At 38.0% G+C, this 27,078-nt stretch overlaps 1 protein-coding gene across 4 annotated transcripts in view; it reads right to left on the reverse strand.

Moving 5' to 3' along the window:
* smg1 (SMG1 nonsense mediated mRNA decay associated PI3K related kinase) overlaps window positions 1-27,078 on the reverse strand; it is a 130,024-nt gene that overhangs the window by 44,730 nt on the left and 58,216 nt on the right. For 3 of the 4 annotated variants that reach the window (XM_069906251.1, XM_069906249.1, XM_069906248.1), the window contains 13 exons: window positions 25,171-25,330; window positions 24,629-24,749; window positions 24,044-24,292; window positions 22,709-22,996; window positions 22,487-22,631; window positions 21,513-21,651; window positions 21,069-21,290; window positions 17,781-17,961; window positions 7,530-7,691; window positions 6,750-6,964; window positions 4,570-4,724; window positions 3,817-4,039; window positions 3,102-3,348 (listed from right to left, as the gene is read on the reverse strand). In XM_069906251.1, the coding sequence (XP_069762352.1) occupies window positions 3,102-3,348; window positions 3,817-4,039; window positions 4,570-4,724; window positions 6,750-6,964; window positions 7,530-7,691; window positions 17,781-17,961; window positions 21,069-21,290; window positions 21,513-21,651; window positions 22,487-22,631; window positions 22,709-22,996; window positions 24,044-24,292; window positions 24,629-24,749; window positions 25,171-25,330 (2,507 nt within the window). The remainder of the gene's footprint in view (window positions 1-3,101; window positions 3,349-3,816; window positions 4,040-4,569; window positions 4,725-6,749; window positions 6,965-7,529; window positions 7,692-17,780; window positions 17,962-21,068; window positions 21,291-21,512; window positions 21,652-22,486; window positions 22,632-22,708; window positions 22,997-24,043; window positions 24,293-24,628; window positions 24,750-25,170; window positions 25,331-27,078) is intronic. The other variant, XM_069906250.1, reaches the window with a different exon arrangement.

The following is a 27,078-nucleotide window of genomic DNA, read 5'->3' on the forward strand; positions in this document are numbered from 1 at the left end:
AGATGCAAGGATCGACAACGAGATAGACAACAGACTCGCCAAGGCAAATAGCGCCTTTGGAAGACTACACAAAAGAGTCTGGAAAAACAACCAACTGAAAAACCTCACAAAGATAAGCGTAGACAGAGCCGTTGTCATACCCACACTCCTGTTCGGCCCCGAATCATGGGTCCTCTACCGGCATCACCTACGGCTCCTAGAACGCTTCCACCAGCGTTGTCTCCGCTCCATCCTCAACATTCACTGGAGCGCTTTCATCCCTAACGTCGAAGTACTCGAGATGGCAGAGGTCGACAGCATCGAGTCCACGCTGCTGAGATCCAGCTGCGCTGGGTGGGTCACGTCTCCAGAATGGAGGATCATCGCCTTCCCAAGATCGTGTTATATGGCGAGCTCTCCACTGGCCACCATGACAGAGGTGCACCAAAGAAAAGGAACAAGGACTGCCTAAAGAAATCTCTTGGTGCCTGCCACATTGACCACCGCCAGTGGGCTGATATCGCCTCAAACTGTGCATCTTGGCGCCTCACAGTTCGGCGGGCAGCAACCTCCTTTGAAGAAGACCGCAGAGCCCACCTCACTGACAAAAGGCAAAGGAGGAAAAACCCAACACCCAACCCCAACCAACCTATTTTCCCCTGCAACCGTGTCTGCCTGTCCCGCATCGGACTTGTCAGCCACAAACGAGCCTGCAGCTGACGTGGACATTTACCCCCTCCATAAATCTTCGTCCGCCAAGCCAAAGAAAAAAAAATGTCTGCAAATGTTCACATTTAAAAGATCACAGTTTAGAAAGATTGTTTTGGACAGTGATCAATTTTACTTGAGATGCAACTGCACTAAATTCGAAATTAACTTTTATTTGGAACTTTTAAAATATCTGTCGATGGCCAAAATGATTATTCTAATCATTCATTAGAATCACATTGAATTAAATGTTAATGACAAATCTGAATTTGAAAATATTTTGGCCTACTTAGTTATTTGCCCTCTTTTGATGTACCTGGATATTTTTTTTCTCTCTATAACCTTCTCTGCTGTAAATACACTAACAGTATTTGCTGGTAAGCTTAGTCATCGTAAGTCTTCTTGATCAAGATTTAAAAAGTGGGCCAGCTTTATACAAAACGTAAATTAATTAAGAGCCCAAAGAGGGCAACGATATAATGAAATCAAATAAACTGCTGGGAATAAAGATTACTGAATTTAAATGCTGAATAAAAAAAAAACGATGATGGCACTCAGATCAAGCAGCAACTGAGTAAAGAGAAACAAATGACATTGAGTGATGATCTCTCATGCACACTGAAAAGTTAGAAACGAAAGGGTTTGATTTGTAGAGAATCGAGAGGCAGGGCAGAAAGAAGCTCATACAATGGAGGAGACATTGACACAAGTGACAAAGGTGCAAGCTGAAAAGTGTGAAAGGTATATTTGCGGAGATGCATTCAAGAGACAAACGTCTGAAATACAGGAGATGAAAGAAAAACTAAATGTGGAAATATCCAATATGAGAATGGCCCAAATTTGAAATCGTTCAATTCAATGTTGAGTTCTGAAGATTCTAATACGCTGTGGGGGGGGGGGAATAGGCACTATTTTCAAATTTACATTGAACTTTATTCAATCTGTTTGAAGGCAAAAGACAGATCGAGGTGCTGTGATATAAAGATCGACGTCTCATCAATGGGAAGGTAACAATTCAGAATGGAGGTATTCTGAAATGCACTCAGCACTTTTCTTTCCCCCCTCCCCATGTTGAAGAGAACAATCATGAGCTCCAAAACTGGGAACCAAAAACACGAAATATTCTGATCTCTGGACAGGTGGTATAAGAGGTGGGACACCTCCTGTGATATCATGAGAGTGAATATTAGTGGAGGTGGAAGTTAACGTACTGAAAGGTGCATGTGTGGTAATAACCTCTGCATTTGTCTAATGGTACTGTTGATGGGGCAAAAATCAGGATAAGGCGGCACCTATTGGTTGAAGAAACTGTCAATTATTCAGGAGGGGGGAAACCAAAGCTGGAGATTAGTGGACACAAGGAAGCATTACTATGGTAGTTGACTAAAATAGATGTAGTTACAATTGAAAAACAGGGAAACAAAGCAAAACATAATTTTTCCGGGAAACTGGCTGGAAAGAAGTACAATCAAGTGTCTGTGCCACTTGAGTGGATAAAGGTCACAAAACTACTAACAAAATGGAGAGAGAAGATGAAGGATAGTCATCCTGGTAAAAATGAGAGCATGGTGGAAATTGACAGGAAAGAGACGAAAGCAAGTTGTGTTTGATTGCAAGAAGCAGCAACAATGCAGTCATTCATGTATTGGAAACAAAGGTGAAGGGGTTCTGAATAGTACTGAAACTGGGAATGTGACAAATGTTCCTCAAAGGGAGAAGGACCACTTCGTTGGCTGCAACTTAACACTCAATTTTCTCTCTCTCCTCAGGTACTACCTGTACAATACATTTCAAATCTCCAGTAGTTGGAGTTATTTATTAAGGCAAGGACAATATCTGATAGCATCTCTTATCTGTGGTTTTGTCTTTAGTCAAATATTACTTTCAAAACTACTTTCCAAATAAAAATCAGGATGTGCGTTGAACAACTTTGGTCAACTATTTCAAATTGAAAAGTTCCCATGAATTGCTCAGAAATAACAGAAATAACCATCACTTTTCCTTTCATGTTGTGTTCTCCCACTGAAGTGAACTGGTAATCCGACTAATATGTTTGATAATGAAGAATTTTTTAATCTGACAAGTAATTGAAGATGCATTTAAGTGAAAGCAAAATAGGCAAAAGGGGAAATAAGAGAATGTGTTGATCGGAGGTCAGCAAGCAACATGAACAGAGCATAAATGTTCACCCTCACTGTTCATCGAGTCATTATGTCAATGTTGCACATCCATGTTTGGTCCAATGACAGTAGATTACATCCAAGTTGCACAACACTTAAAACAAACGACAAAATTAAACCTTTGCTTTGATAAGCTCTCAGATCTTAACTGCCAAGAAATCAATGACCACTAAAAGTTTTTAAAAAACCACATAATATTAATCAATAAAATCTAGACATCTATTACAGCATTACCTTTAAATAGATATGGATAATTTTTCCCATCAGACCCCAAGAACATTAATTTCTTCGGTTTAGTTTTGGTGGGAAGAATGGTAATACTATTGCCAACACTCTGAATTGTGACTGCATCCCTTGCTGAGATTTCACCAGGTAGCGCGATTTCTGTGTTAGACATTGCAGCCATTCGCGGACTGATTTCTTCGAGGTGCAACAAGTAGCTGGTGCGTTTCTGAGCTCTCTGTTGTAAATTTAGCATTATCTGCAATATGTTAAAAATGAAGTTTATTATTCAACATGCTTTATTATGGAAGAAAATTGGAAATGGATCTTTGCATTGCAGAATGACATCATACAAGATCAATTTATCTACTGGTATGTTTCTTAGTTCTCATCTTTATAATCTGTTATTTCCACCAAGCACTTAGAATGTAATCTCCAATTTAACATTCTTAATAATTTCTGGACAATACAACTGATTACAAGAAAAAAAAGTCCCAGTATAACCTCAACACTGAACTCGCTTCCCATTTTGCTTGGCCCCTCAGATGCTATTTTACATTTGATTTCAGGAGGAAATGATTTGGGGACATTTGAAACATTCTTGCCATCTGAAGTCTCCAACTCAAAAACCACATTCCATTACTGTATGCTGACATTCACTGTAATAACAACTGCATCCCATAAATTGTGCTCTTCAATGAGTAAACTGCTCTGTGAAAAATCTTACCTGTTTAAAAGGTAACCAACTGCTACTGGGATTAGCAGGATTGGATGGAGTCTTCAGTTTATCTAAAGCATTATTAATTGGTTCCCCATAGGTGTCCTGAAACCACTTCTCATGAGGAGTTTCTGCTGGAGCTGAAGTAATGCTGCATACATGCTCCAAGGCAAATACCACCGGCTTCATCAAAGCTGTGTGCTTCTCCCTCATAATGGCCATCTTCTCATCTCTAACATGGAAGGTAGGATTAAAATACAACTCAGAGCAAACATATTGTAATAGCAAAGCATTACTAGTCTATTAATTATGCAATGGTTGTAGAATGTTAAATCAGGAATTGTTGGTAAAGTCAGTAGACACAAATAGCTTAAGAGGACTTGACAAAATGTTCTATACAATAACCCCATGGCAAAGTAGAATTATTTTGCTGAATACAAACAGATATCCTTACCCTGATTAATATAAATTTTAAGGGAGATGGAAAAGCTACAGAAAAATTCAAATCAGATTTAAATGAGTTCCTCATTTATTAAGCATTCAAATTGATTAGGCTCTTACAACAAATTTAGAAGCTTGAAATGTAGTACATAATAATGAATCCAAGTAAAACATTTCTTTTGCTGGCAACTTTAAGGGGAACCTGAAAGATGATGAACCAACAATTGTTTCAATTCAACTTATGACTTATCCCATTACAAGAACTTAAATTGAACAATTTGCCCTTGCATTACAAATATTAATCAATTTTGAAACACTTACTTGCGAAGTGTATTATTGTTTTGAACTCTCTTCACCTCATCCTCCAATTGTTGAATCCGTCGAAGTACATGCATGTGCTGTTGTTGAAGAACTCCAAGCCAGAGCTCATCCCATAGTACAGTAATTCTCCGCAATTCCCCAACTAACATCTGTACCTAATGCCAGTATAATAAAAGTTAAAATAGACGTTTTTACAATTAATAAGCAGAGATTCAAAAAGAGGTTAGCTGAACATTACTGTTTGTACATTACATATATGTTTTGGATTCTGTATTCCAAAGAGCTTTGGTGTTCACCCATTGTATTCATTGAAAACGGATCGATTTCTGGGCATTAAAAGAATGAAAGCTTATGAAGATAGATGTGAAAAATGGGATCAAGGTAGAAGATCAGCCACGATGAATGGAGAGCAGACTCGAAGGCCAGTTTGCTATTGCCTGCTATATCTTGTGTCTTGCTGATATTAAAGCTCCATCAATTTTTTGTGAGTGGAAATAAATGTGAATAATAACTCTAATATTGACTTACAAAGTACCCTCAATTATCAACTGAGGACAGATTGGCAGAATTATAAGACCAAAATGTAACCTGCTACAAATACAGCAAATTTATTGTACTCAAAGTTGTCATATATTGAACTAGCAGTTTCCTATTTGGTGTTTCCATACTTTTTGCAGCCAATTCCAAAACTCGAATTTCTGGACAATTTCAAGCAAGCGAATGACCCTCGATGGAAATAACTGGGCTTTTAAGTGGAATTTTTCTGCCAGGTTACTGATTACACAGAAATTCTTCTAAGTACCAATTTGGTAGATCAACAGGGGTGAAAATTAAACTAAGAATACTAAATGTTGCTTGCAATATTGATCAACTTAAATTATCAAGAATTTTTGTTGTGCAGGTTGAAGCCCTATAGTTCAGCAACCTTGAGACCTGACTGGTGCTGGACAGAAAGTGGCCTAATAACCCCCAACATTAACGTATGCCTAACCCCTCGACTTCCCTGAATAAAGATGAAATTAGAAAATAAATATATCATTAACAGTTTGAGGTTTAATTTTTTAATTCAATACGAATCTTAGGCCTGAAAAGCTGAACTATCATTTCTAATAAATCATATTAATATAATGCTTAACAGAAGCAGAAATTAAATATAAACACATTTGGCAGCTTGGAACTCTACAGTTGCATCAGCTGCTAACTAATGGCACCAGATTCAAAACAAGCCACCCCACAGAATGCCAGATCAGTGTTTCAAGCTGCATTCCAAACATTCTTAGAAAAGGAAAGGTGAGATTTTTAAAAAAATAAACCATATGACCATATACAGCACAGAACAGGGCAGTTTGGCCCTACTAGTCCATGCCGGAACCTCCTAGTCCCACTGACCAGCACCTGGTCCATACCCCTCCAATCCTCTCCCCTCCATGTAATTATCCAGTCTTTCCTTAAATGGAAATAACATTCTTGCTTCAACCACCTCTGCCGGGGGCAGCCACGTCCACGGACGGTTAGTGGGATCTCTCTCAGGCACCATTCAGTTTCAGAAGCTACTCCCACGCAACTAGCGTGTACATTTGTATTTAAAAAAAAAACAAAAAAAAACACCCAACCTCTGCCGGAAGCTTATTCCACCGATCTAATCATTTAAGTTCAAGATATACTAGGTCGTCAAGTGAAAATGAGATTTGAAATGTGGCAATATATTTTGTACAACAGTCTAACAAGAAACACATTCTTGCATTTTTCTAATATATATTAAATATTTTTGTTCCCCTGGTTTAAAGATTGGAATTCATTTGCAATCAGGGCATCATGTAATAGTCTAATATTTATTCATAAACCATCAAGATACCGCACATCATTTGTTGCTCTCGATTTTGGATTTTAAAGGAAAGTGATTGCACAGGGACACAGCACTTAATGCCTGCTGCCTCACAGCCATCAACCAGGATTCTATCAAAACCTTGAGCGTGGTGGAACTTATATGATCTCCCTTGAACTGAGAGAGTTTCCTCAGGTGTACAGAACACCTCAACTTGCTACGGGCGTGTGGCAAAATAATCAAAGGAAAATCCCCTGGGGAAAAAGAGTGAACAGGACTGCTAAATTGTTCTGCTGACGGCCGGTATGGACTTGATACACTCGTGAAACATGCTCCAATTTCAAGTTATAAGTACCTGCAACACCATGGTAGGATTGGCTAATGATAACGTTTCCACTATCGTGCTATAGCAGTCCTGCATCATAGCTTGATCCTCATTAAAACATTTCAGTTCATCTTTAATGCTTTCCTGTGATCCAGGTGGACTATTTTCCTCACATTCACCTCCAGACAGAGCTTCAACCTGGATAGTGCTCAACAGGGTGGGAATTGCAGATGACAATTTGGCTCCTGGAAAGGCAACACAAATATTTTTAAGATATGGAAGAAATATTGGCTTTAATGAAACTGAACAATCTAGGCTATCGATTGAAGGGCAGCTTTAATAACAAGTATGGTCTCGTGCAGTTAGGTGCTACTGCCTCAGAGCTCCGGTAACCCTGGTTTAATCCTGTACTGTGAGAAAGTATGCATGTTCTCCTGCCAACAACCGGCACAGATTAAGTTACAAGCCACAGTTGTTACTTCGCATATTTCTTGTTTTGTCACGATTTGATCCAAATAGATGTTCATTTCTGAATTAATTCTGGCAGTAGACATACTTATTTCCTGAGATTAAGAAAGTTAGATCCCAATCAACTAGCTGGGCCATAAGGGTATATCCAATTCTTAAAGCATTAATATGGAGAATGAAAAATGCACGATGAGGGTTCTTCAAAGAGTATCGACTGGTGTTTCAACTTTATAAGCAAAAACAGCATTTCAACATTTCTGAATAACTAACTGCCTGTACTTTTAAACATCAATTTCCATTAGTGGCATCCCCAATACAGGTCAAGACATAAATGTTAATTACCAGAGGACTGGGATTCACCACTGAGTGATATCGAGCCAACAATTGCAGGATATAGAATGAGATGAGGAGAATCCTGAGCCACACGGCACAGCAGATTGCAGATGCTCTGACGTACATATACTTCAGGATGATTCAAACGCGAGAATAGCTGTGGGATAATACCTGATACGGAAACAAAAAAAAAAACATTTTACAAGCATTCAAGGTCAAGCTAGACAGGGTTATCATAAATTCAAACCTTTATACATTTAAAGGGCAACATGGTTAGCATAGTTACACCTCCAGCAATTGAGCCCAGGTTTCGAATCCCGCACTGTGTGTAAGGAATATGCACGTTCTCCCCATGTCTGCATGGGTTTCCTCCGACCACTCGAAAAATATCAGGCAGCATGGCCTCATGGGCCAGAAGGGCTTGTTATCATGCCATACAATATGGCAGATGGAACTTAATGCAGACAAATGTGAAGTGTTGCATTTTGGAAGGACAAAGCAAGAAATCTCATACATGGTAAATGGTAGGGCACTAAGGAGTGCAGTAGAACAGAGGGATCTGGGAATACACAATTCCCTGAAAGTGAAGTCACAGGAGGATAGTGTTGTAAAGAGACCTTTTGGCATATTGGCCTTCATAAATCAAAGATTTGATTACAGGAGTTGGGATGTTATGGTAAAGTTGTACAAGACCTTGGTAAGGCCAAATTTGGAGTATTGTGCACAGCTTTGGTCACCTAACTACAGGAAAGATATCAATAAGATAAAAAGAGTGCAAAGCCTTACGAGGCTGTTGCCAGGGCTTTAGGAACAGAGTTACAGGGAAAGGTTAAACAGGTTACAATTTATTCCCTGGAGCATAGAAGAATGAGGGGATGTATTTAAAAGTATGAGGGGGATAGACAGCAAATCTAAATGGACTTTATCCACTGAGGGCATGTGGAATGCAAACCAGAGGATATGGGCTAAGAGTGAAAGGGGAAAAAGTTTTGGGGGATCTTCTTCACAAAGAGTAGTGGGAGTGGGAAACAACGAGCTGCTATCTGAAATGGTGAATGTGGGCTCAATTTTAACATTTAAAAAGAGTTTGGATTGATGGGAGAGGTATGGAGAGCTACGGATTGGATGCAGGTGGGTGGAACTAGGCAAAAACAAATGGTTCAGCACAGACTAGAAGGGATGAGGGGACCTGCCTTTATGCCGTAATGTTTTATGGTTCGATACACGTCTAAATTTTAAATTAAATGTAAATGATTCAAGACTGTACAGAGACAGATTGCTACATGCTGCATCCAACAAATTGCAAATGACTTCTTTTCACACACAGAAAAGTGAGCCTCAGTATCAGCAAGACAAGAAATAGCATATGACTGTGATCTGGTTTTCAAGACTTTTCTCTATTTATATCATGACTGATCTTCTACCTTCATCCCATTTTTCAAAACTATCTTTATAAGCTTCCATTCTTTTAGTCTCCAGAAATCTATTGACATGCACTTTCAATGACTGAAGCACCTCAGCTATCTGGAGTACAGAATCCAAAAGGTTAACAACCCTAAATAACCAATTCTCCACCAGAGTCAGTATTTTACCTTTGTTTCTATGCGTTCTCACTTTGTTGACTAACTTCCTGTGCAAGACCTGATCAAATTCCTTCCAAAAATTAAATACGCAACCACTGATTCCTGAAGGAGACCTCTGGCCCGAAATATTGTCTACTGCTTTCCATGGCCTGCCAAGTTCTTCCTGCACTTTTGAGGACTGATCCACCAATCCTCCAATTTATTCTATTGGAAGCATTCTCAAAGAACTCCAAATTAGTCACACAATTTTGCTCACAACATCTATGTTGTCCTGCTTAATCCAGTTTATTTTCTAGATGTTTTGTTATATGACATTGGAAAGATTCCAGCATTTTCCCTCAAGCTCATTGATTTTTAACTTGTATTTGGTTCTTTGGTCCGAATCCTCAATTTTCCAATATATTTGATAGAATCTGTACTTTCTTTCTTGAAGACAAAAAGAAACTAATCAATGTATTTCCTTTATCATTTTCTTATTCATTTTTATAAATTCTCCTGCTTCTGTCTGTAAATTGCCCTCACCTTGTAAAAATCTTTAAACACCTTTTTGTTCATAGTTTTATTTATTAATTACTTTTGGTCTTCCTTTTGAGTTGCACAATCATCAAGCTCTTTCTGGTAAATTAATGCCATCTTTAATTTCTCCTCACCCCATGGATAAACCACATTTTCTTTTAGAGAATCATTTCTTTTCCACCTTGTGCATTGGCACTTTAAATGCAAACAATTGAAGGTTATTTAATGAAAAACTGTATTCGCCCATTTAACCATAGCCAACTCTCTCCTCCTGTGTTTTTAGCTTTCTTTGGCTATTGTTAAATCCTAGCTTTGCACCAAACTAGTTTAGAACCTGCCTCATGTAAAATTCACTGCAAGAATATTTATTTCTGGCCCTGCTGAGGGGCAAAAGGTCTAATTTGAATAGGTCATACGTACCTCAGAAACGCTTTTATTTCTCAAAAAGCAAAACCCTCCCTTTACATCAGGTCTCCAGCTATGCATTAATGTGCACATTCTCACTTCTGAACGCATTACCAGTGTAGATCCTAAGATTACCATTTTTTAAGTCATGCCTTTGAACTTTTCTTTGCTCCCCAAGCACTACCTGAAGGAACTGATTTGTTTTTGTCATTAGCAGGCATCAAATACTCTTGGACATGCTTGGAGTGTTTCTCTGAATATCCCAATTGAATGTCAATTCAAAATTTAAAACATTTTAATCTGTCAAAAATGAATAAATTCCAAATTTATTTGTGAACAAAGTTTGAACAATCTCCCTGATAAAGATATTGATGTTGACTGATCATTTTCATTCAAATGGAAAGGATAAGGTTTAGGGTACAGGGTATAAGGAAAGGATACAGGGTGTACAAAGAGTGAAAGAAATGCATTGTTCCTGCTGGCAGAAAAAAAGCAAAAAAAAAAAAAAATCAGAAAAAATAGGTAAAGCAAATGGCTTGAGAAAAACATTGGGACATCTGGAATACAGTGCACAAGAATGAAAGAAGCATATTCCATCAAAATTAATGCTTATGTTTTGGTTACCATTAAAGTCGATCAATAACATCAGAAATCAAGGAAATGTACTCACTGAAAGCATTAATTTGTTAATATTTTAATTTCATGGTGGTTTTGAGCCACTGAGTTCAAAGGGATGGTTGACATCCAGCAGCAATTCCAAGGGCTGCAGCTTAATTGAGGGAGCTTCGGGTATTATTCCCTGTGAGCTGTCTATAAAAATCAAACTGCTAGAAAATAAATGTGGACAGGCACCACAGCTTCACTGCAAAACTGCCAATGAACATGTGGGTTGAGCACGATTTTCTATTCATCATTTCCAATTACAGAACCCTCTTGCAAGAAAACATGTTCTCAGTTCAATACTTCTCCAAGCCCACCTTGCCAAATTGGTTTCTATTCCATTCCATGGCAATGCCACAATACATTTTGTTCTGTAATGTGGCAGTTTATAAGAGTGCAATTCAAATGCCGTCTACATATTTGGCAATGACAACACTGTCGTCGGCAGAAATCACAGACGACATTGAGGAAGTGTGCAAGAGGAAGATAGATTAGTTAGTCAAGTGGTGTCAAAACAACTTGCACTCAACATTACCAAAACCAAGGAGCTGATTGTGGACTTCAGGAAGAAATCAGGAGAACATGAATCAGTCCTCATCGAGAGGTCAGCAGTGGAGAGGGTCAAGAACTTCAAATTCCTGGATGTCAACATCTCTGAGAATCTGTCCTTGGACCTCCATGTCGATGCAATCATGAAGAATGCTCACCAGCGGCTATACTTCGTGAGGAGTTTGAGGAGATTTGGGTTACCAAACACTAGAAAATTTCTGCAGGTGTACTGTGGAGAACATTCTGGCTATTTGCATCTCCATCTGGTATTGAGGGCACAAAAAAGTTCCATGGAGTTGTTAACTTGCCCAGTGACATCACTACATCAAGGTGGAGTCTTAAGGAGGTAGCCTCTATTCTGAAGGACCCCGGATATCCAGGCCATGCCCTTTTCGCACTGCTACCATCAGGATGAAAAGGTACAGGAGCATGAAAAAAAGAAGTGCTTAGTAGCACTAAAACAGCTTCTTCTCCTATCATCAGATTTCTGAATGGATAATGAACCACAGATGTCCTTCCTCCCAGTTTCTTCCACAATTTATTTATTTTTGAAATATAACTTAGAGCGATATTTGCACTGCCACAAAAAATGAAGTTCATGACAAATTCTGATTCTGAATTTGTAATTCAGAGGAAAAGACAAAAATCTATTAAAATGAGACAGGCTGAGCCTAATTGTGCATAATGGTACATGCAGACAAGTTTTCTTCCTTGACCCAAGGCATTTCTTCGATTCCCTGACATTTTTCCTTTATTTGGTTCTCCCTGAAAAATAAGTTTCTCATGATAACAAGTTCAATGTTTAAGCTGATCTTGAACAATGTCTTATTAGATTTATGTACAGGTCTGAGTTTTGTTCTCAAACAGGAATCCCAAAAAAATTTACTCTATCAAGTTATAACGAACTTTGGGCAGCACAGTTGGCGCAACACCTTTACAGGGCCAGCGATTGGGACCAGGGTTTGAATCCCATGCTGTCAGTAAGGAGCTTGTAAATTCTCCCCGTATCTGCGCGGGTTTTCTCCAGGGGCTCCAGTTTACTCCCACCGTTCAGAACGTATCAGGGGCGTAGGTTAATTGGGAGCAAATTTGGCAGCATGGACTCGTGGACCGAAATGGCCCGTTACGGTGCTGTCAAGATTAAAATTAAAAATTAAATTAAAAAAATATTAAAGCTTACCCTTCAACCTTCTAAAGAGCCTGCTCTACTTTAAACACAATCACTTGCTTCTGGAATCACAGATGACATTTTATTTGATCTTCTCCAGTATCTCTGGTCAGAGAAGTGCACAAACTCAATGTGTGATAACCAAGGTTTTACATATTCCTCTCCTTTCAGAACAATGCAGTTTGCGGAAGAAATTTTTTGCCATCAGCAGTAATACCCCTAAGCCCCATTGATATTCCACTTTCCAAAGATTATGCTGTTTACTGATTCTCACTAGTGAAATACTCCTTTAGTTAATCACACACCATTTGCTAAATACAAATTTGGCATTTTATTTTGCTGCTGGGTTATCCTCAGAATTTCCTATGAACATTCAACTTCCTCAGAATTTCCTATGAACATTCAACTTCCTCAGAATTTCCTATGAACATTCAACTTCCTCAGAATTTCCTATGAACATTCAAATTCCTCAGAATTTCCTATGAACATTCAACCTCCTCAGAATTTCCTATGAACATTCAAATTCCTCAGAATTTCCTATGAACATTCAAATTCCTCAGAATTTCCTATGAACATTCAAATTCCTCAGAATTTCCTATGAACATTCAAATTCCTCAGAATTTCCTATGAACATTCAAATTCCTCAGAATTTCCTATGAACATTCAAATTCCTCAGAATTTCCTATGAACATTCAACCTCCTCAGAATTTCCTATGAACATTCAAATTCCTCAGAATTTCCTATGAACATTCAACTTCCTCAGAATTTCCTATGAACATTCAAATTCCTCAGAATTTCCTATGAACTTTGAAATTCCTCAGAATTTCCTATGAACATTCAAATTCCTCAGAATTTCCTATGAACATTCAAATTCCTCAGAATTTCCTATGAACATTCAAATTCCTCAGAATTTCCTATGAACATTCAAATTCCTCAGAATTTCCTATGAACATTCAACCTCCTCAGAATTTCCTATGAATATTTAACTTCCTCAGAATTTCCTATGAACATTCAACTTCCTCAGAATTTCCTATGAACATTCAAATTCCTCAGAATTTCCTATGAACATTCAAATTCCTCAGAATTTCCTATGAATATTTAACTTCCTCAGAAGTTCCTATGAACATTCAACTTCCTCAGAATTTCCTATGAACATTCAACTTCCTCAGAATTTCCTATGAATATTTAACTTCCTCAGAAGTTCCTATGAACATTCAACTTCCTCAGAATTTCCTATGAACATTCAACTTCCTCAGAATTTCCTATGAACATTCAAGTTCCTCAGAATTTCCTATGAACATTCAACTTCCTCAGAATTTCCTATGAATATTTAACTTCCTCAGAAGTTCCTATGAACATTCAACCTCCTCAGAATTTCCTATGAATATTTAACTTCCTCAGAAGTTCCTATGAACATTCAACTTCCTCAGAATTTCCTATGAATATTTAACTTCCTCAGAAGTTCCTATGAACATTCAACTTCCTCAGAATTTCCTATGAACATTCAACCTCCTCAGAATTTCCTATGAACATTCAACTTCCTCAGAATTTCCTATGAACATTCAACTTCCTCAGAATTTCCTATGAATATTTAACTTCCTCAGAAGTTCCTATGAACATTCAACTTCCTCAGAATTTCCTATGAACATTCAACTTCCTCAGAATTTCCTATGAATATTTAACTTCCTCAGAAGTTCCTATGAACATTCAACTTCCTCAGAATTTCCTATGAACATTCAACTTCCTCAGAATTTCCTATGAAAATTTAACTTCCTCAGAATTTCCTATGAAAATTTAACTTCCTCAGAATTTCCTATGAACATTCAACTTCCTCAGAATTTCCTATGAACATTCAAATTCCTCACAATTTCCTATGAACATTCAACCTCCTCAGAATTTCCTATGAATATTTAACTTCCTCAGAAGTTCCTATGAACATTCAACCTCCTCAGAATTTCCTATGAACATTCAACCTCCTCAGAATTTCCTATGAACATTCAACCTCCTCAGAATTTCCTATGAACATTCAACCTCCTCAGAATTTCCTATGAATATTTAACTTCCTCAGAAGTTCCTATGAACATTCAACTTCCTCAGAATTTCCTATGAATATTTAACTTCCTCAGAAGTTTCTATGAACATTCAACTTCCTCAGAATTTCCTATGAACATTCAACCTCCTCAGAATTTCCTATGAATATTTAACTTCCTCAGAAGTTCCTATGAACATTCAACTTCCTCAGAATTTCCTATGAACATTCAACTTCCTCAGAATTTCCTATGAACATTCAACCTCCTCAGAAGTTCCTATGAACATTCAACTTCCTCAGAATTTCCTATGAACATTCAACTTCCTCAGAATTTCCTATGAACATTCAAATTCCTCAGAATTTCCTATGAACATTCAACTTCCTCAGAATTTCCTATGAACATTCAAATTCCTCAGAATTTCCTATGAACATTCAACCTCCTCAGAATTTCCTATGAATATTTAACTTCCTCAGAATTTCCTATGAACATTCAACTTCCTCAGAATTTCCTATGAACATTCAACTTCCTCAGAATTTCCTATGAACATTCAACTTCCTCAGAATTTCCTATGAACATTCAACTTCCTCAGAATTTCCTATGAACTTTCAACTTCCTCAGAATTTCCTATGAACATTCAACTTCCTCAGAATTTCCTATGAATATTTAACTTCCTCAGAATTTCCTATGAACATTCAACTTCCTCAGAATTTCCTATGAATATTCAACTATCTCAGAATATTTGGCATTTATCTATAGTTCTTCAGAAATAAAAGAAAATCAGAAAAGGAGCAAGAATCAAACAAAACTGAACCTTCAATGTTATATTGGGAAAACTTGATCAAAGTGTCCAGCCAAGCCTGTCCTACTTGAATCAGCCTCTCTAAGCCTTTCCTCTCCATACAATTGTCCAAATGTCTTAAAAGTTACAATGGCACTCACTTCCACCACTCACTCTGGCAGCTCATTCCATATACTCGCCACCCACTTTGTGTAAAATGTGGCTCAGGTAGTTTTAAAATCTTTTCTCCCTTATTCCGAATCTATTTGTTGAGTTTTGGATTCCCCTACCCTGGTGGGGGGGGGGGGGAAGACTATCCAACTGATCTATGCTCCTGATTATTTTTATAAACCTCTAAGGTTTCCCCACTTCAGTTCAGATAACGGTGAGCCAGTTAATGTGGTGTATTCAGATTTTCAGAAGGCCTTCAATAATGTGCTGTACAAAAACAAAGTTTGAACATATGGAATTGGGTTATGAAACATTCATGTCGATTTTAAAGACCATTAAAAAACAGGTCATTTTTAAGTTTAAGTGGGGTACAGCAAGGATTGGTGCTGGGGTCCCAATTGTTTAGATGTTAGGACCAAGTTAACCCATGATGCAAAGCAGCAAGGGGATGAGATGAGGGGAAGGTCCAGAGATACTACAAGTTTACAGGTAGACTAAGTAAATGGGTAAAAATGTCATCCACTTTGGTTAGGTGACGTAGAAACCGGAGGACATGGGATAGGAGTGAAAGTGGAAGAGTTTAAGGGGAACATGAGCGTAGTGGAAGTGTGGAATGACTGCCAGCTGAAATGGTGAATGCAGGTTCAATTTTAACATTTAAGAAAAATTTTGATGGAGGGAATGTGGACTGGGTGCAGGCCCAGTTGAACAAGGCACAATAATAGTTTGGCATAGACTAGAAAGGCCGAAAGGCCCATTTCCATGCTGTAATGTTCTATGGTAGAAAAACTCAAGTGTTTTTTTTAGGTGAAGTGTTCATAGTGTTCTGACCGACATTAAAAACAATGTTATGTGCAGGAAATGAAATGATCCTGATGAAATGGTGCAGCCGAGATAGGTAAACTGGTTGACCGTTTTGAGTTTTGTGTGCCCGATGGAGATGTGGTGGGGCTGGTAGTCATGGTGGGGAGCTGGCTGATGGAGGACCTCAGTTTTCTTCAGGCTGACTTCCAGGCCAAACATTTTGGCATCGGGCACACAAAACTCAAAACGGTCAACCAGTTTACCTATCTCGGCTGCACCATTTCATCGGATGCAAGGATCGACAACGAGATAGACAACAGACTCACCAAGGCAAATAGCGCCTTTGGAAGACTACACAAAAGAGTCTGGAAAAACAACCAACTGAAAAACCTCACAAAGATAAGCGTATACAGAGCCGTTGTTATACCCACAATCCTGTTCGGCTCCGAATCATGGGTCCTCTACCGGCATCACCTACGGCTCCTAGAACGCTTCCACCTGCGTTGTCTCCGCTCCATCCTCAACATTCACTGGAACGCTTTCATCCCTAACGTCGAAGTACTCGAGATGGCAGAGGTCGACAGCATCGAGTCCACGCTGCTGAAGATCCAGCTGCGCTGGGTGGGTCACGTCTCCCGAATGGAGGACCATCGCCTTCCCAAGATCGTGTTATATGGCGAGCTCTCCACTGGCCACCGTGACAGAGGTGCACCAAAGAAAAGGTACAAGGACTGCCTAAAGAAATCTCTTGGTGCCTGCCACATTGACCACCGCCAGTGGGCTGATATCGCCTCAAACCTGCATCTTGGCGCCTCACAGTTCGGCGGGCAGCAACCTCCTTTGAAGAAGACCGCAGAGCCCACCTCACTGACAAAAGGCAAAGGAGGAAAAACCCAACACCCAACCCCAACCCCAACCAACCAATTTTCCCCTGCAACCGCTGCAACCGTGTCTGCCTGTCCCGCATCGGACTTGTCAGCCACAAACGAGCCTGCAGCTGACATGGACATTTACCCCCCTCCATAAATCTTCGTCCGCGAAGCCAAGCCAAAGAAGATGTGCAGGAACAGTAAACAATTATGCTGGCTAAAAGAGTTGAGTGCAAGAATCAAATCATCATGATTATATGGTGTCTCAGTGCAACTCCATCTGGAGAAGTATGTACGCTCTTGACATTAGAAGAACGAGGAAGCAATTAAATTGAAGTAACATTCTTCTTGGATGTGACAGAAAGAACAATACTAAGGCCAGAAGATCAGAAACCAGGGCAAGAGGGTTTCAAAATAAGTGGTTGCCCAGTTAAGGAAATCCTCTTCACCCAGTCGGTGAATCTTTGAAATTCTCTGCTTCATTTAAAACTGATCAAAAGACTTTAAATGGCATGAAATGATAGGAGGAAAGTGGCATTGAGCTGAAGGATTGAGATGAACTTGATATAATGGCATAACAGGCACGAGGCAATAACTGACTTTATTTTTAAAATAACTGGTCAATGCTGAACCAATTTCAGTCTTTTTTTTAAAAAAGTGGGCACAAATGTAAAGTTTAGTATTAGCTATGATTGGTGACGCCAACTGCTCATGCTTTATTACTTACCTCTCCAGGGAGCTGTAGGAGTGGTGGCTAGTCCATGCTCTAAGCCCTCCCTGAGTTCACCAGCATGCTTCACTAATAATCTCAGCAGTCTTAAAGTAGCCATAACAATGACATCGTCATTGCTTTGCTTGGTGGGCATGTGATTGAGAATCGCCTTCAGATCTTCACCATCCAAATTAACCTGAAAAAACAATATCGAAACACATTAAATTCAACTTATTTCACAAATCTCAAAAACTAGATTAAAACAATTTATGGCTCGAAAAATGCTTTATCTGCAATGTTTAGCAAGTAATTAATGTTATGAAAGTTCAAAAGATGAATAAAATACCCGAGCAGAATTTTATGAAAGATACGTATATAAACAAAGAAGAGTTTTAAAGTTAAATTTAATTAATTATTCAATTTTAATCAGATTCACTTTAACAGGTGCCATTTTAAGTGTGACTATAATGTGTCTACTATGTTTTGATGACCTTCACAAAATCTTATGCAGGGACTTCCAGGTTATTGACTAGGGAAATGCATCTTTATGCAAATTATACCCTAAATTTAAGAAAGCAATAATTATAATGACAATAAAATGTTTTGTGGTATTCATAAATTATGCACGCTCCATTAGTTTAATTATGGATGAGCTGTCGTACACTTAAGTACATACAGAGATGCTCCAAAATTCTTGCTTGCAGCCATAAAAGATAGACCAACTATAAGTAAATCGCTCAATATACCAAGAATAAGAAATAATAAATATCAAAAGATAAATAGTTGGCTCTAGGGGGGAAAAAAAAGATATGTTTCCATAGTGCAAAAATTTTTTTTTGGGGGTTCTAGAATTTATTGTTAGGGTAGTATGGTAAGGTTCAAGATGGCTTTTGGAGGACAAAAATGTTCTTGAACTCTGAGGTGCTGGACTTCAAGCTTCTGTACTTCTGTCTGAAGGTGGCAGTTAAAAGAGATGGTGACCAGGATGAAGGGGATATTTTGTGATGCTGGCTGCCTTCTTAAACCATCATCTCACATAAATGTCTTCAATTGGTAGGAGGTAAGTGCCCAAGGTTGACCTGGATAGGTTTGCCACTTTCTGGCACTGTCTGTATTCTTGGGAACTGTAGGGTAGGAATAATGTCAGGTGAATATCCAATGAAATGAAATTATAGCAAGTGCATACAGATAGGTGCAATGTGGTGAGAAATGGAAAACAGACTTATAGAGAGCTCTCAGGAATGGTACCCTTACTGGGCTCTGGCTGTATCAGTACTTCACTCTATGAGCAACAATCTTACCCCAATCACTGAAAATAAACTATGATATATTTTGCATTAAGCCTCCAGGTACAAACACTGACTGGAACAGTTTTCAAATAAAATTCAATTTCTCATTTTGCTTGTAATTGGCCATCTTTTCTCTCATTAATATAAATTTCTTTGCAGCCCAACTCAGTGATATCAATTTTGAAAAGATGGAACCAGGTAAGTAACAAAGAATTCTTTTGTGTTTTTTTTTTAAATTTTAAAACTACTTTCTATTACCTAATCTGTATGTGTTTTCAGAAAAAATAATTTTGCTCCAAAAAAAAAAAAACATAGTCAAGTCTCCGTTAAAGTTATCATGAATTATAAGCAATTGCATCAATTTTGTGACAATTGCAAGACATCGGAACAGAAATAGACTATTCAGTCCATCAAGTCTGCCCCATCATTTAACCATGAATTGATCATTTTTCCACTCAACCCCATTGCCCAGATTTATTCCTATAACCTTTGATGCCCAGGCTAATTAAGAACCTATCTCTGCCTTTAGTACACCTGGCATCCACAACCTGACCTGTGGCAACAAATTCCATTGATTTATCACTCTCTGACAAAAGAAATTCTTCCACATCTTTGTTCTAAATGTCTGCTCTTCAATCCTGATTTTTGCCCCTTGTCCTCCACTCTCCCACCATGGGAAACAACATTTCTACATCTACTCTGTCCATACCTTTCAATGAGATTCCCCCCCCCGCCCACATTAGAAATTCCAATGAGTACAGACCAAGAGCCTTCAAACTCTCCTTTCATTTCCAGAATCATCCTTGTGAACCTCCTCTGAACCCTCTCCATCAGGACATCTTTTCTTAAATGAGGAGCCCATAGCTGCTCACAATATTCCCTGAAGTCTTACCAGTGCCTTATAAAGCCTCAGCATCACATGAATGCAAACATCGCATTTGCCTTCATCACCACCAACTCAACATGCAAGTTTACCTTCAGGCTACCCTGCACGAAGACTCCTTTGCATCTGGATATTTTCAATTTTCTTCCCATTTAAAAAATTGTCTGTCCGTTTATTTTTTCTGTTAAAGTGCATGACCGTACTTTCCAACATTGTATTTCATTTGCCTCTTCTCTGCCCATTCTCCTAATCCAAGTGCTGCAGCCTCCCTGTTTCCTCAACACTACCTGTTCCTCCACCTACCTTTGTATCATCTGCAAACTTGGCTACAAAGCCATTCATTCCATTATCTAAACCAATCATTTTCAACATAAAAAGAAGCCCCAACACCGGCCCTTGTGGAACATCACAAGCAAGCAGAGGCCAACCAGAATATCATTTTTATATTCCAACTCTCTGCTTCCCTGCCCATGCTCTACTCATGCTAGTATGGATCCTGTAATCCTATTGGTTCTCATCTTGTTGAGTAGCCTCATATGCGGCACTTTGTCAAAGGCCTTCTGAAATTCCAAATACATAACCTCTATTGCATATTCATGATGTAGCCTGTTTGTCACTTCTTCAAAGTACTCCACTAGGTTTGTCAGACAAGATTTTCCCTTGAGGGAAAACCATGCTGGTTTTGGCCTATCATGCCATGTGCCTCCGAGTACTCCGTAACCTTACTATAAATGCAGCTATCAGCGATGATTTTTCTGACCATTTTGCTATAAAATGACCAGCAGAACTTGCCAAAGAATATGCCCAAAAAAATGTAAAGGAATGAGAAGAAGAACACGAGTCTTATTCAAAAATTCAGTGAATTTTTCCATGGATCTGGAGGTTTTTTCTAGCAGATACCGATGGTCATCGCAGGAAAATTCTTCTTACACTTTCCAAAAATCAGAAACCATCTTCAAATTTAATAAGGCACGATCACATAATTAACTCCAGCCAAAGGGAGATTTCACTACAACTGAAAAAAATCTATCAAGCCGATTGAAGGTAATCAAACAGGAAACAGTTTCTGGATGAATATTTAATGTTATTTCCCCAGCTGTCAAATTAAAATGTAGCAAGTTGATTACTAACCTGACCAGCATTTAGTTTTAGGAAAGTGAAGTAGGCTTTGCAAGAAAGCTTATAGAGGTTAAAGATCCTGTCTACGACCTTTCGCCACACTTTAATTAGTCCTTCGACCACAGCATCATCCTGGTCACCAAGCCATGGGCAGTTAGTTATTAACTGCCTCCAAATAACCTCCACCATATCATCTTCATTATCATCATTTATCTGCAGGGCCAAGTCTTCATCCTGTGGACAGGGTTTAAAGAAAAGCTAGACACAATTACAACTGCAGATTCAGTTCATTTCCAGAGAAAGAAAATGAAAAGATCTTGTGCTCAAGTATCTAGAGAATACAAAATTATTCAATTTATATCCTTTTGATACAAAGCTTAGATTCGATCTTTAAAAAAAATTGAGACACCCTGATGAGAAATAATCCAAAAAAATGAACACTTCTCCAATAGTCACCTGAATTCCTGTTGGTCGGCACAAAGCTTGTCCCAAAATTCCATAAATTGTTTCTCTGTCTTCTTCTGATGTCTTTTCTGGAAGTAGATTTTGAACTTCTGTCTTTTCTCTGGCCAGAAGTGGGACCCCTTCACCTTGACTATGTCAAAGAACAACAACAAACGATGACAACTCTCAGAATCCATGTGGAACATATTACTCATTCTTTAAAAAATTATTTGATACAAATACCCAAGGCAACATTAATTCATGAAATATCATAGATTTTGCTCTGCACACAATTCTGGTTAAAACAAACTTCTAGTCAACCTGTATTCCCCACACCCTCAATGAAAGCTTTGTGGAATGATGCAGTGGAGAAATATTATTTAATCCATCATGGCAAAATTGTCTATTAGAAAGATGCATTTAAATAGGTCCTTTTCCTTGGTTCTCCCTATTTTCTTCATGCATTGAGGTAACATGTTTTAATGCTTGCACCTTTCAGCCCAAGGCCAATATTATGTTTAAAATATTATTTGTGTACCTCTGCTTCCTTCTTGTGTACCTTGGCTACCAATTCTTTTGCCACTAAAAAGCATGAACCCAACTGAAGTGCCTCTGAATCTTTTGCCAACCCTGGTTAGTCTAACTGAAACCTGCTTTCCCATTAACTGCCTCCAAATAACCTCCAGTTAATTCTGGGCCTTCCAACTATATATTTTGGGAAGCCATTAAGAATTGGGTATATTTATGGAATGACTGCTTTGTAATTAAAGAAACTGGTTCACATTTCCCCAATCCTTCACCCCAAAGTTCAGAACTTCTCATCCAGAATTGCAGTAACATCTTCAACTCATTTCCATTTTTGCCCAATGATCCAAGAAGTAAAAATCAAATGTATAAAATATAGAATGGCTCAATTATTCTATGTTCCTAATTCACTTCGATGTAATTAGATCAAATACTTAAAAACAAATCACTCACACACTTACCTGGCATTATCAACCACTTTTCTGCCCCATCGGTATGCCCAACTGGCCAATGCTGCCCAGGACTTGGCTATTTCGGGAGCATGAATTGCTGAAAGGTGATACAGCTGCCCTAAAACGAAGTCTGCTTCTCCAACCCCAATACTCACTAGAAAAAAAATAGGCAAAATTAATATTAGTTTTAAGAGGGTATAAATCTCTTGCTCATTGGTGTGAAATACTAACCTGTTGATTCAACCACCATTTTGGAACAAGCCACTTCCTCTAATAAATCAGGAGGGGTCAGCTCAACCAAAGTATGTAGGCTTTTTGCCAGGGTTGGCAGGCCAGTGGCAGATTTTTGCTGCTGAGCTCTGAAGACTTGTTTAAGCTGAGTAGATATTTCTTTCCATTCTGCCTGAATCCACTTGGTCAACGTGAGTATCGACTTGGCAACTGCAGATTCTGCTTTGGCAGAGTTGCAATATGCTATGGCACAAGAACTCAGCATTTCCATGGCATGTGTGGAATGACCTATTGACATTGATCATAGCAATTTATTAATTAAATGCTTTCAAAATAATTTTCTTAACTGAAGCACAGAAGAGGCAGAAATTTAAAACATCATTTTGTTTTAAACACATAGGATTAAGATAAGATTTAACCTGTCCATTATTCCTGGTGTGCCATCACACAACCCCAGAATACAGAAACTCAAGAACTTGTCTCAAGAAAGTTCTATTGTTACCATAGCGGTTAGTGCAATGCCAGCACCCTGGTCTCAAAAATCAGACACCAACTACAAGTTTACACGTTTTCCCCGTGATTTACGTGGGTTTTCTCCAGACGTTCCAGTTTCCTCCCACCCTCCAAAAAACACATGGTACAAGTAGGTTAATTTGACAAATGGGTTATTTGAGTGGTGTGGGCACAAGGGCCTGTTAACTGGTATAAATTTTTGAAAAATAGGAATTTCACCTCTGAGCTGAGGGACAGGTGACAGTGGGTCTTTATTAATCTTGCTGTGAAAATAACTTCCTCACAATCAGTCAGTCAGTTGCAGGATTTGCAAAAGTCAGCTAAAATATCTTGTTCAAGTGTACGTTATCTTTTAAAAGTTATAAATTATTAATTCCGTGAGGTAAGGGGGAACTTAGGGCAACCAGGTTTCTATTCTAGTTTCTTACTTTTCCTAAGTTTTCTTACTTTTTCACTTCTCCTTTCCCTTTCTTTTCCTTTGGGTTTAGTTTAGTGGGGGAGGGGAAAGAGAGGAGGCAGGCTGTTGGAATTTATATCATGTAATAGATTGGATATTAATATTTGATTACTATATTTTGTACTTGGATATTATTACATGTATGGAACATTTTTAATTTAAAAAAAAATTCAAAACTTGTTACAACCCCATGGAGAGGAAAAATGACACGAGTTATTTTGGACTATTCTTCAGGAGAATAAGCTAAATGTTAACTGCCTGTTCTTTGACAAGACAACAACCCAATAATAGTCACAGATAATAAAGGAAAAGATAAGAACATATCACCTGGGAATATTTTATATGAAAATATTTGCTTCACTAACCTGCAGTGTATAACAACTTTGATTTCTCGATATCAAGTTCTGGTCCCCACTTTTCATTAATAGTGCCATGGAATGACATCTGTTTGAACATCTGGACTAAATCTCGTGCTGTAATCACATCACTCAATGAAGTTTTACTGCACTGCTCAAGAAGTCTTGTGGCCAAAAGAACATTCCCTTGCTTACGAGCAAATTTAACTGCTGTGAGTCCAAGTTCCATGAGATGCCCATTAACTAATGTACTGGAACCTGGACAAAGAGTATTTTTAATGCATATTTACATTTGGAAATGAATAATTTTAACATTTAATAATATTTCATAAAGACTTTTTAAAACATTTGATTTTATTTTTGAAAATTTTCTTTTGTTAAATTTACAAATCATTCAGAAGGATTTCCAAATAAACGATCTTCCCTGAGACTTCACAAATAATTTAATTACCAGGTAGCAGTGCATCTGATTCAGCTTGTGTGAGCAAAATTGATAACTATCCAGTGGAAAAGAGATAAGGGGAAGTAATAAGAACATTCAGAAAAATAAGCATTTTTGTTCATTTTAAATTACTCATGTGGTGAACATCTCACCTTTCAACTTTTCACCTACTCGTGCTTGGTACATGGTGTATCTTAAAGCCTGAAGCCATGGTCGAACATCATGTTGTTTACAAGATTGCAGAGCTTCACTGTAGAGTGGCAAAAGGCAGTCCTACAACACAATTTTGTTCATTAATGCAAATGATGCAATGCCAGTCAAATATCAACTTCAGTCATTCTTTATTATGCTTACATTCACATCACAACCGGAACCCTACTGTGGTCTTTTTGCAGTGGTGAAATTATAGTCAAGAGACCTGCAGAGTCAAGAACCTTTCGTATTCAGTGAGAGATACTCCCTTCAATCAATGTTTCCAGTTTTTTTTCCCCTCCATTTCAATTTTTGTTGCAGTACAGTCTGCTTTTTAGACAAGGATTGAAATATCTGCCCAAGGAGTCCAAGTGAGTTAAATGACTAATGCAAATTGATATTTTGGAAGTCCTAAACAAAATGCGCAACAGTTCTCTTGTTGAACCTATCACATCTGATAAACCTTTACAAGTTCTACCTCCTGGAACTCTGGTAAATTTACCTCAGTGGATAGCTTGTTTGTCACAGTATTCTCAAGTGCGGTTGAACAATACAGCTGTAGAGTACTCATCATCGGCAGAGATCCTGCCATCGACAGTGTGGATAGTCTCAACGGTCCCACAGCGATCCGAGCCATCTGTTTCAAATACTTGACTGTGTACCTAATTTACAAGTATGAATTTGGAATTCAAATTAATTATTGGTTTTACTTTAAGGAAAATAATTTTTACACATTATTCATCCTCGATATCTGGAAGAAACACTCAACAAAAAAGTGAATCAACTAGTGGGACTACAAATGGGAAAGAATAGCAATGCTGGCAGTGACCGGAAAGCATCTGGAGCAGAGGGGAAAAAAATATCTGTAGATAAGACTCATTTTCCAAATTAATTTTCTGCTTTCCAAAATCAAATTTTCATTATTATAGATTGTGAAATCCTTTAGGCCACAAATTTGGGGGCTCTGATACTATCTTATGTTCTGTTAAAAGGTAGATGAACCAGAAGCAACAAAGATATTAAGAATTTGATGCACCAAGACAATCATTAAGCCAATCACACCCAGAATGCCATAAAGAGTTCAGTTAAATGACGTAATTTTGAGCTTGATTTTCAGAATATAAAACGGCTCCAATTACTCCAAGTTCGCAGAATCAAAGTTAGAATTTGCAAGCCTTTTAGTAGACTTCATCTCTAGGTCAATCCAACTTGAAGCATCTTGTCATTCATTATGATGAATCCAAATAATATACCTAATATTCCCTGATCAGTAATAAATTCTAAAATTTGGTAATGCCAAACTTCTTTTTTTTAATATAAAGTACTTTGAGGATTTTTTTTGCAGCGGGGCGCTTGTTTTTCCAATCAAACAAAGAGATGAGAGAATCTAATGAATCAAAAAACGGTTTAGGAACAAAACAGTAGAGATTAGAAAATTTAGGTAACATTTTGATTTAGTTCAATTAAAGTCATCAAAAGAGGAGACCATTGAGATAGGACTCAGTAATGTAAAGAAATTTTCTCCTTCAAGGTATTCTCTCCTTTCAATACTTGGAGCAGCCTTGCCTTTTTTGGCTTCCAAGTTAACTGAATTTGGTTTCAATTTAGAAAGCATTTTGGTTATCATAGGTTTTTAATTGATTAGCCCTATTCTGGGCAACTCTTTTTTAAACCTCGTGTCTAAGATATCAGTTATACTCAATGGCTAAACTTGGGTATCCAATATTTTCTAGATCTATGGACCAAAATTTTGCTTCTTTTGAACAATTAGCTATTAAATTTAAAATACCTAAACATCACTTTTTTTTTGCTATTTACAGATTAGGAGCTTCTTAAATTCTTTAATGTTGAAGCTTACACAGAATTTTAATCTTAACCTTATTTGGGAAGTATATAATTTTAAACCTAATCATAAAGGATTGCTTTCTGCCCATTATGAATTACTTTTAAAATCTAGGGATAGTTCCCTGGTGGTATTTAAAAAATGGGAACAAGACTTTCAACAACCATTTGCTAAAACTACATGGAGATCTATTTTGAAATATGTTCACTCGTCTTCTCTTTGTGCTAGACATTCATTAATTCAATTTAAAGTAGTCCATCAGGCACTCTTTTCCAAGGTTCAGTTAGCTAAATTTTATCCTAACACCTCCTCGAAATGTGATAAATGAAGAACTGAGGAAAGTACTTTGTATCATGTTTTGGCTATGTCCTCCTCTCTCCAATTTCTGGCAAAGGGTATTTTGAACCTGATCGTGAGTTCTTAATATTAACTTGACTCCTAGCCCTTTCATTGCTATTTTTGGAGTGAGTCGGCGAATGGATTTAATATCGATTTTTTCATAATCCCACCTAGTGGCTTTTGCTTCCCTCATCGCATGAAGGGTCATTTTACTGAGATGGAAAGATG

This window comes from Narcine bancroftii, chromosome 12, assembly GCF_036971445.1.
Source record: "Narcine bancroftii isolate sNarBan1 chromosome 12, sNarBan1.hap1, whole genome shotgun sequence".
Classification (NCBI taxonomy): domain Eukaryota; kingdom Metazoa; phylum Chordata; class Chondrichthyes; order Torpediniformes; family Narcinidae; genus Narcine; species Narcine bancroftii.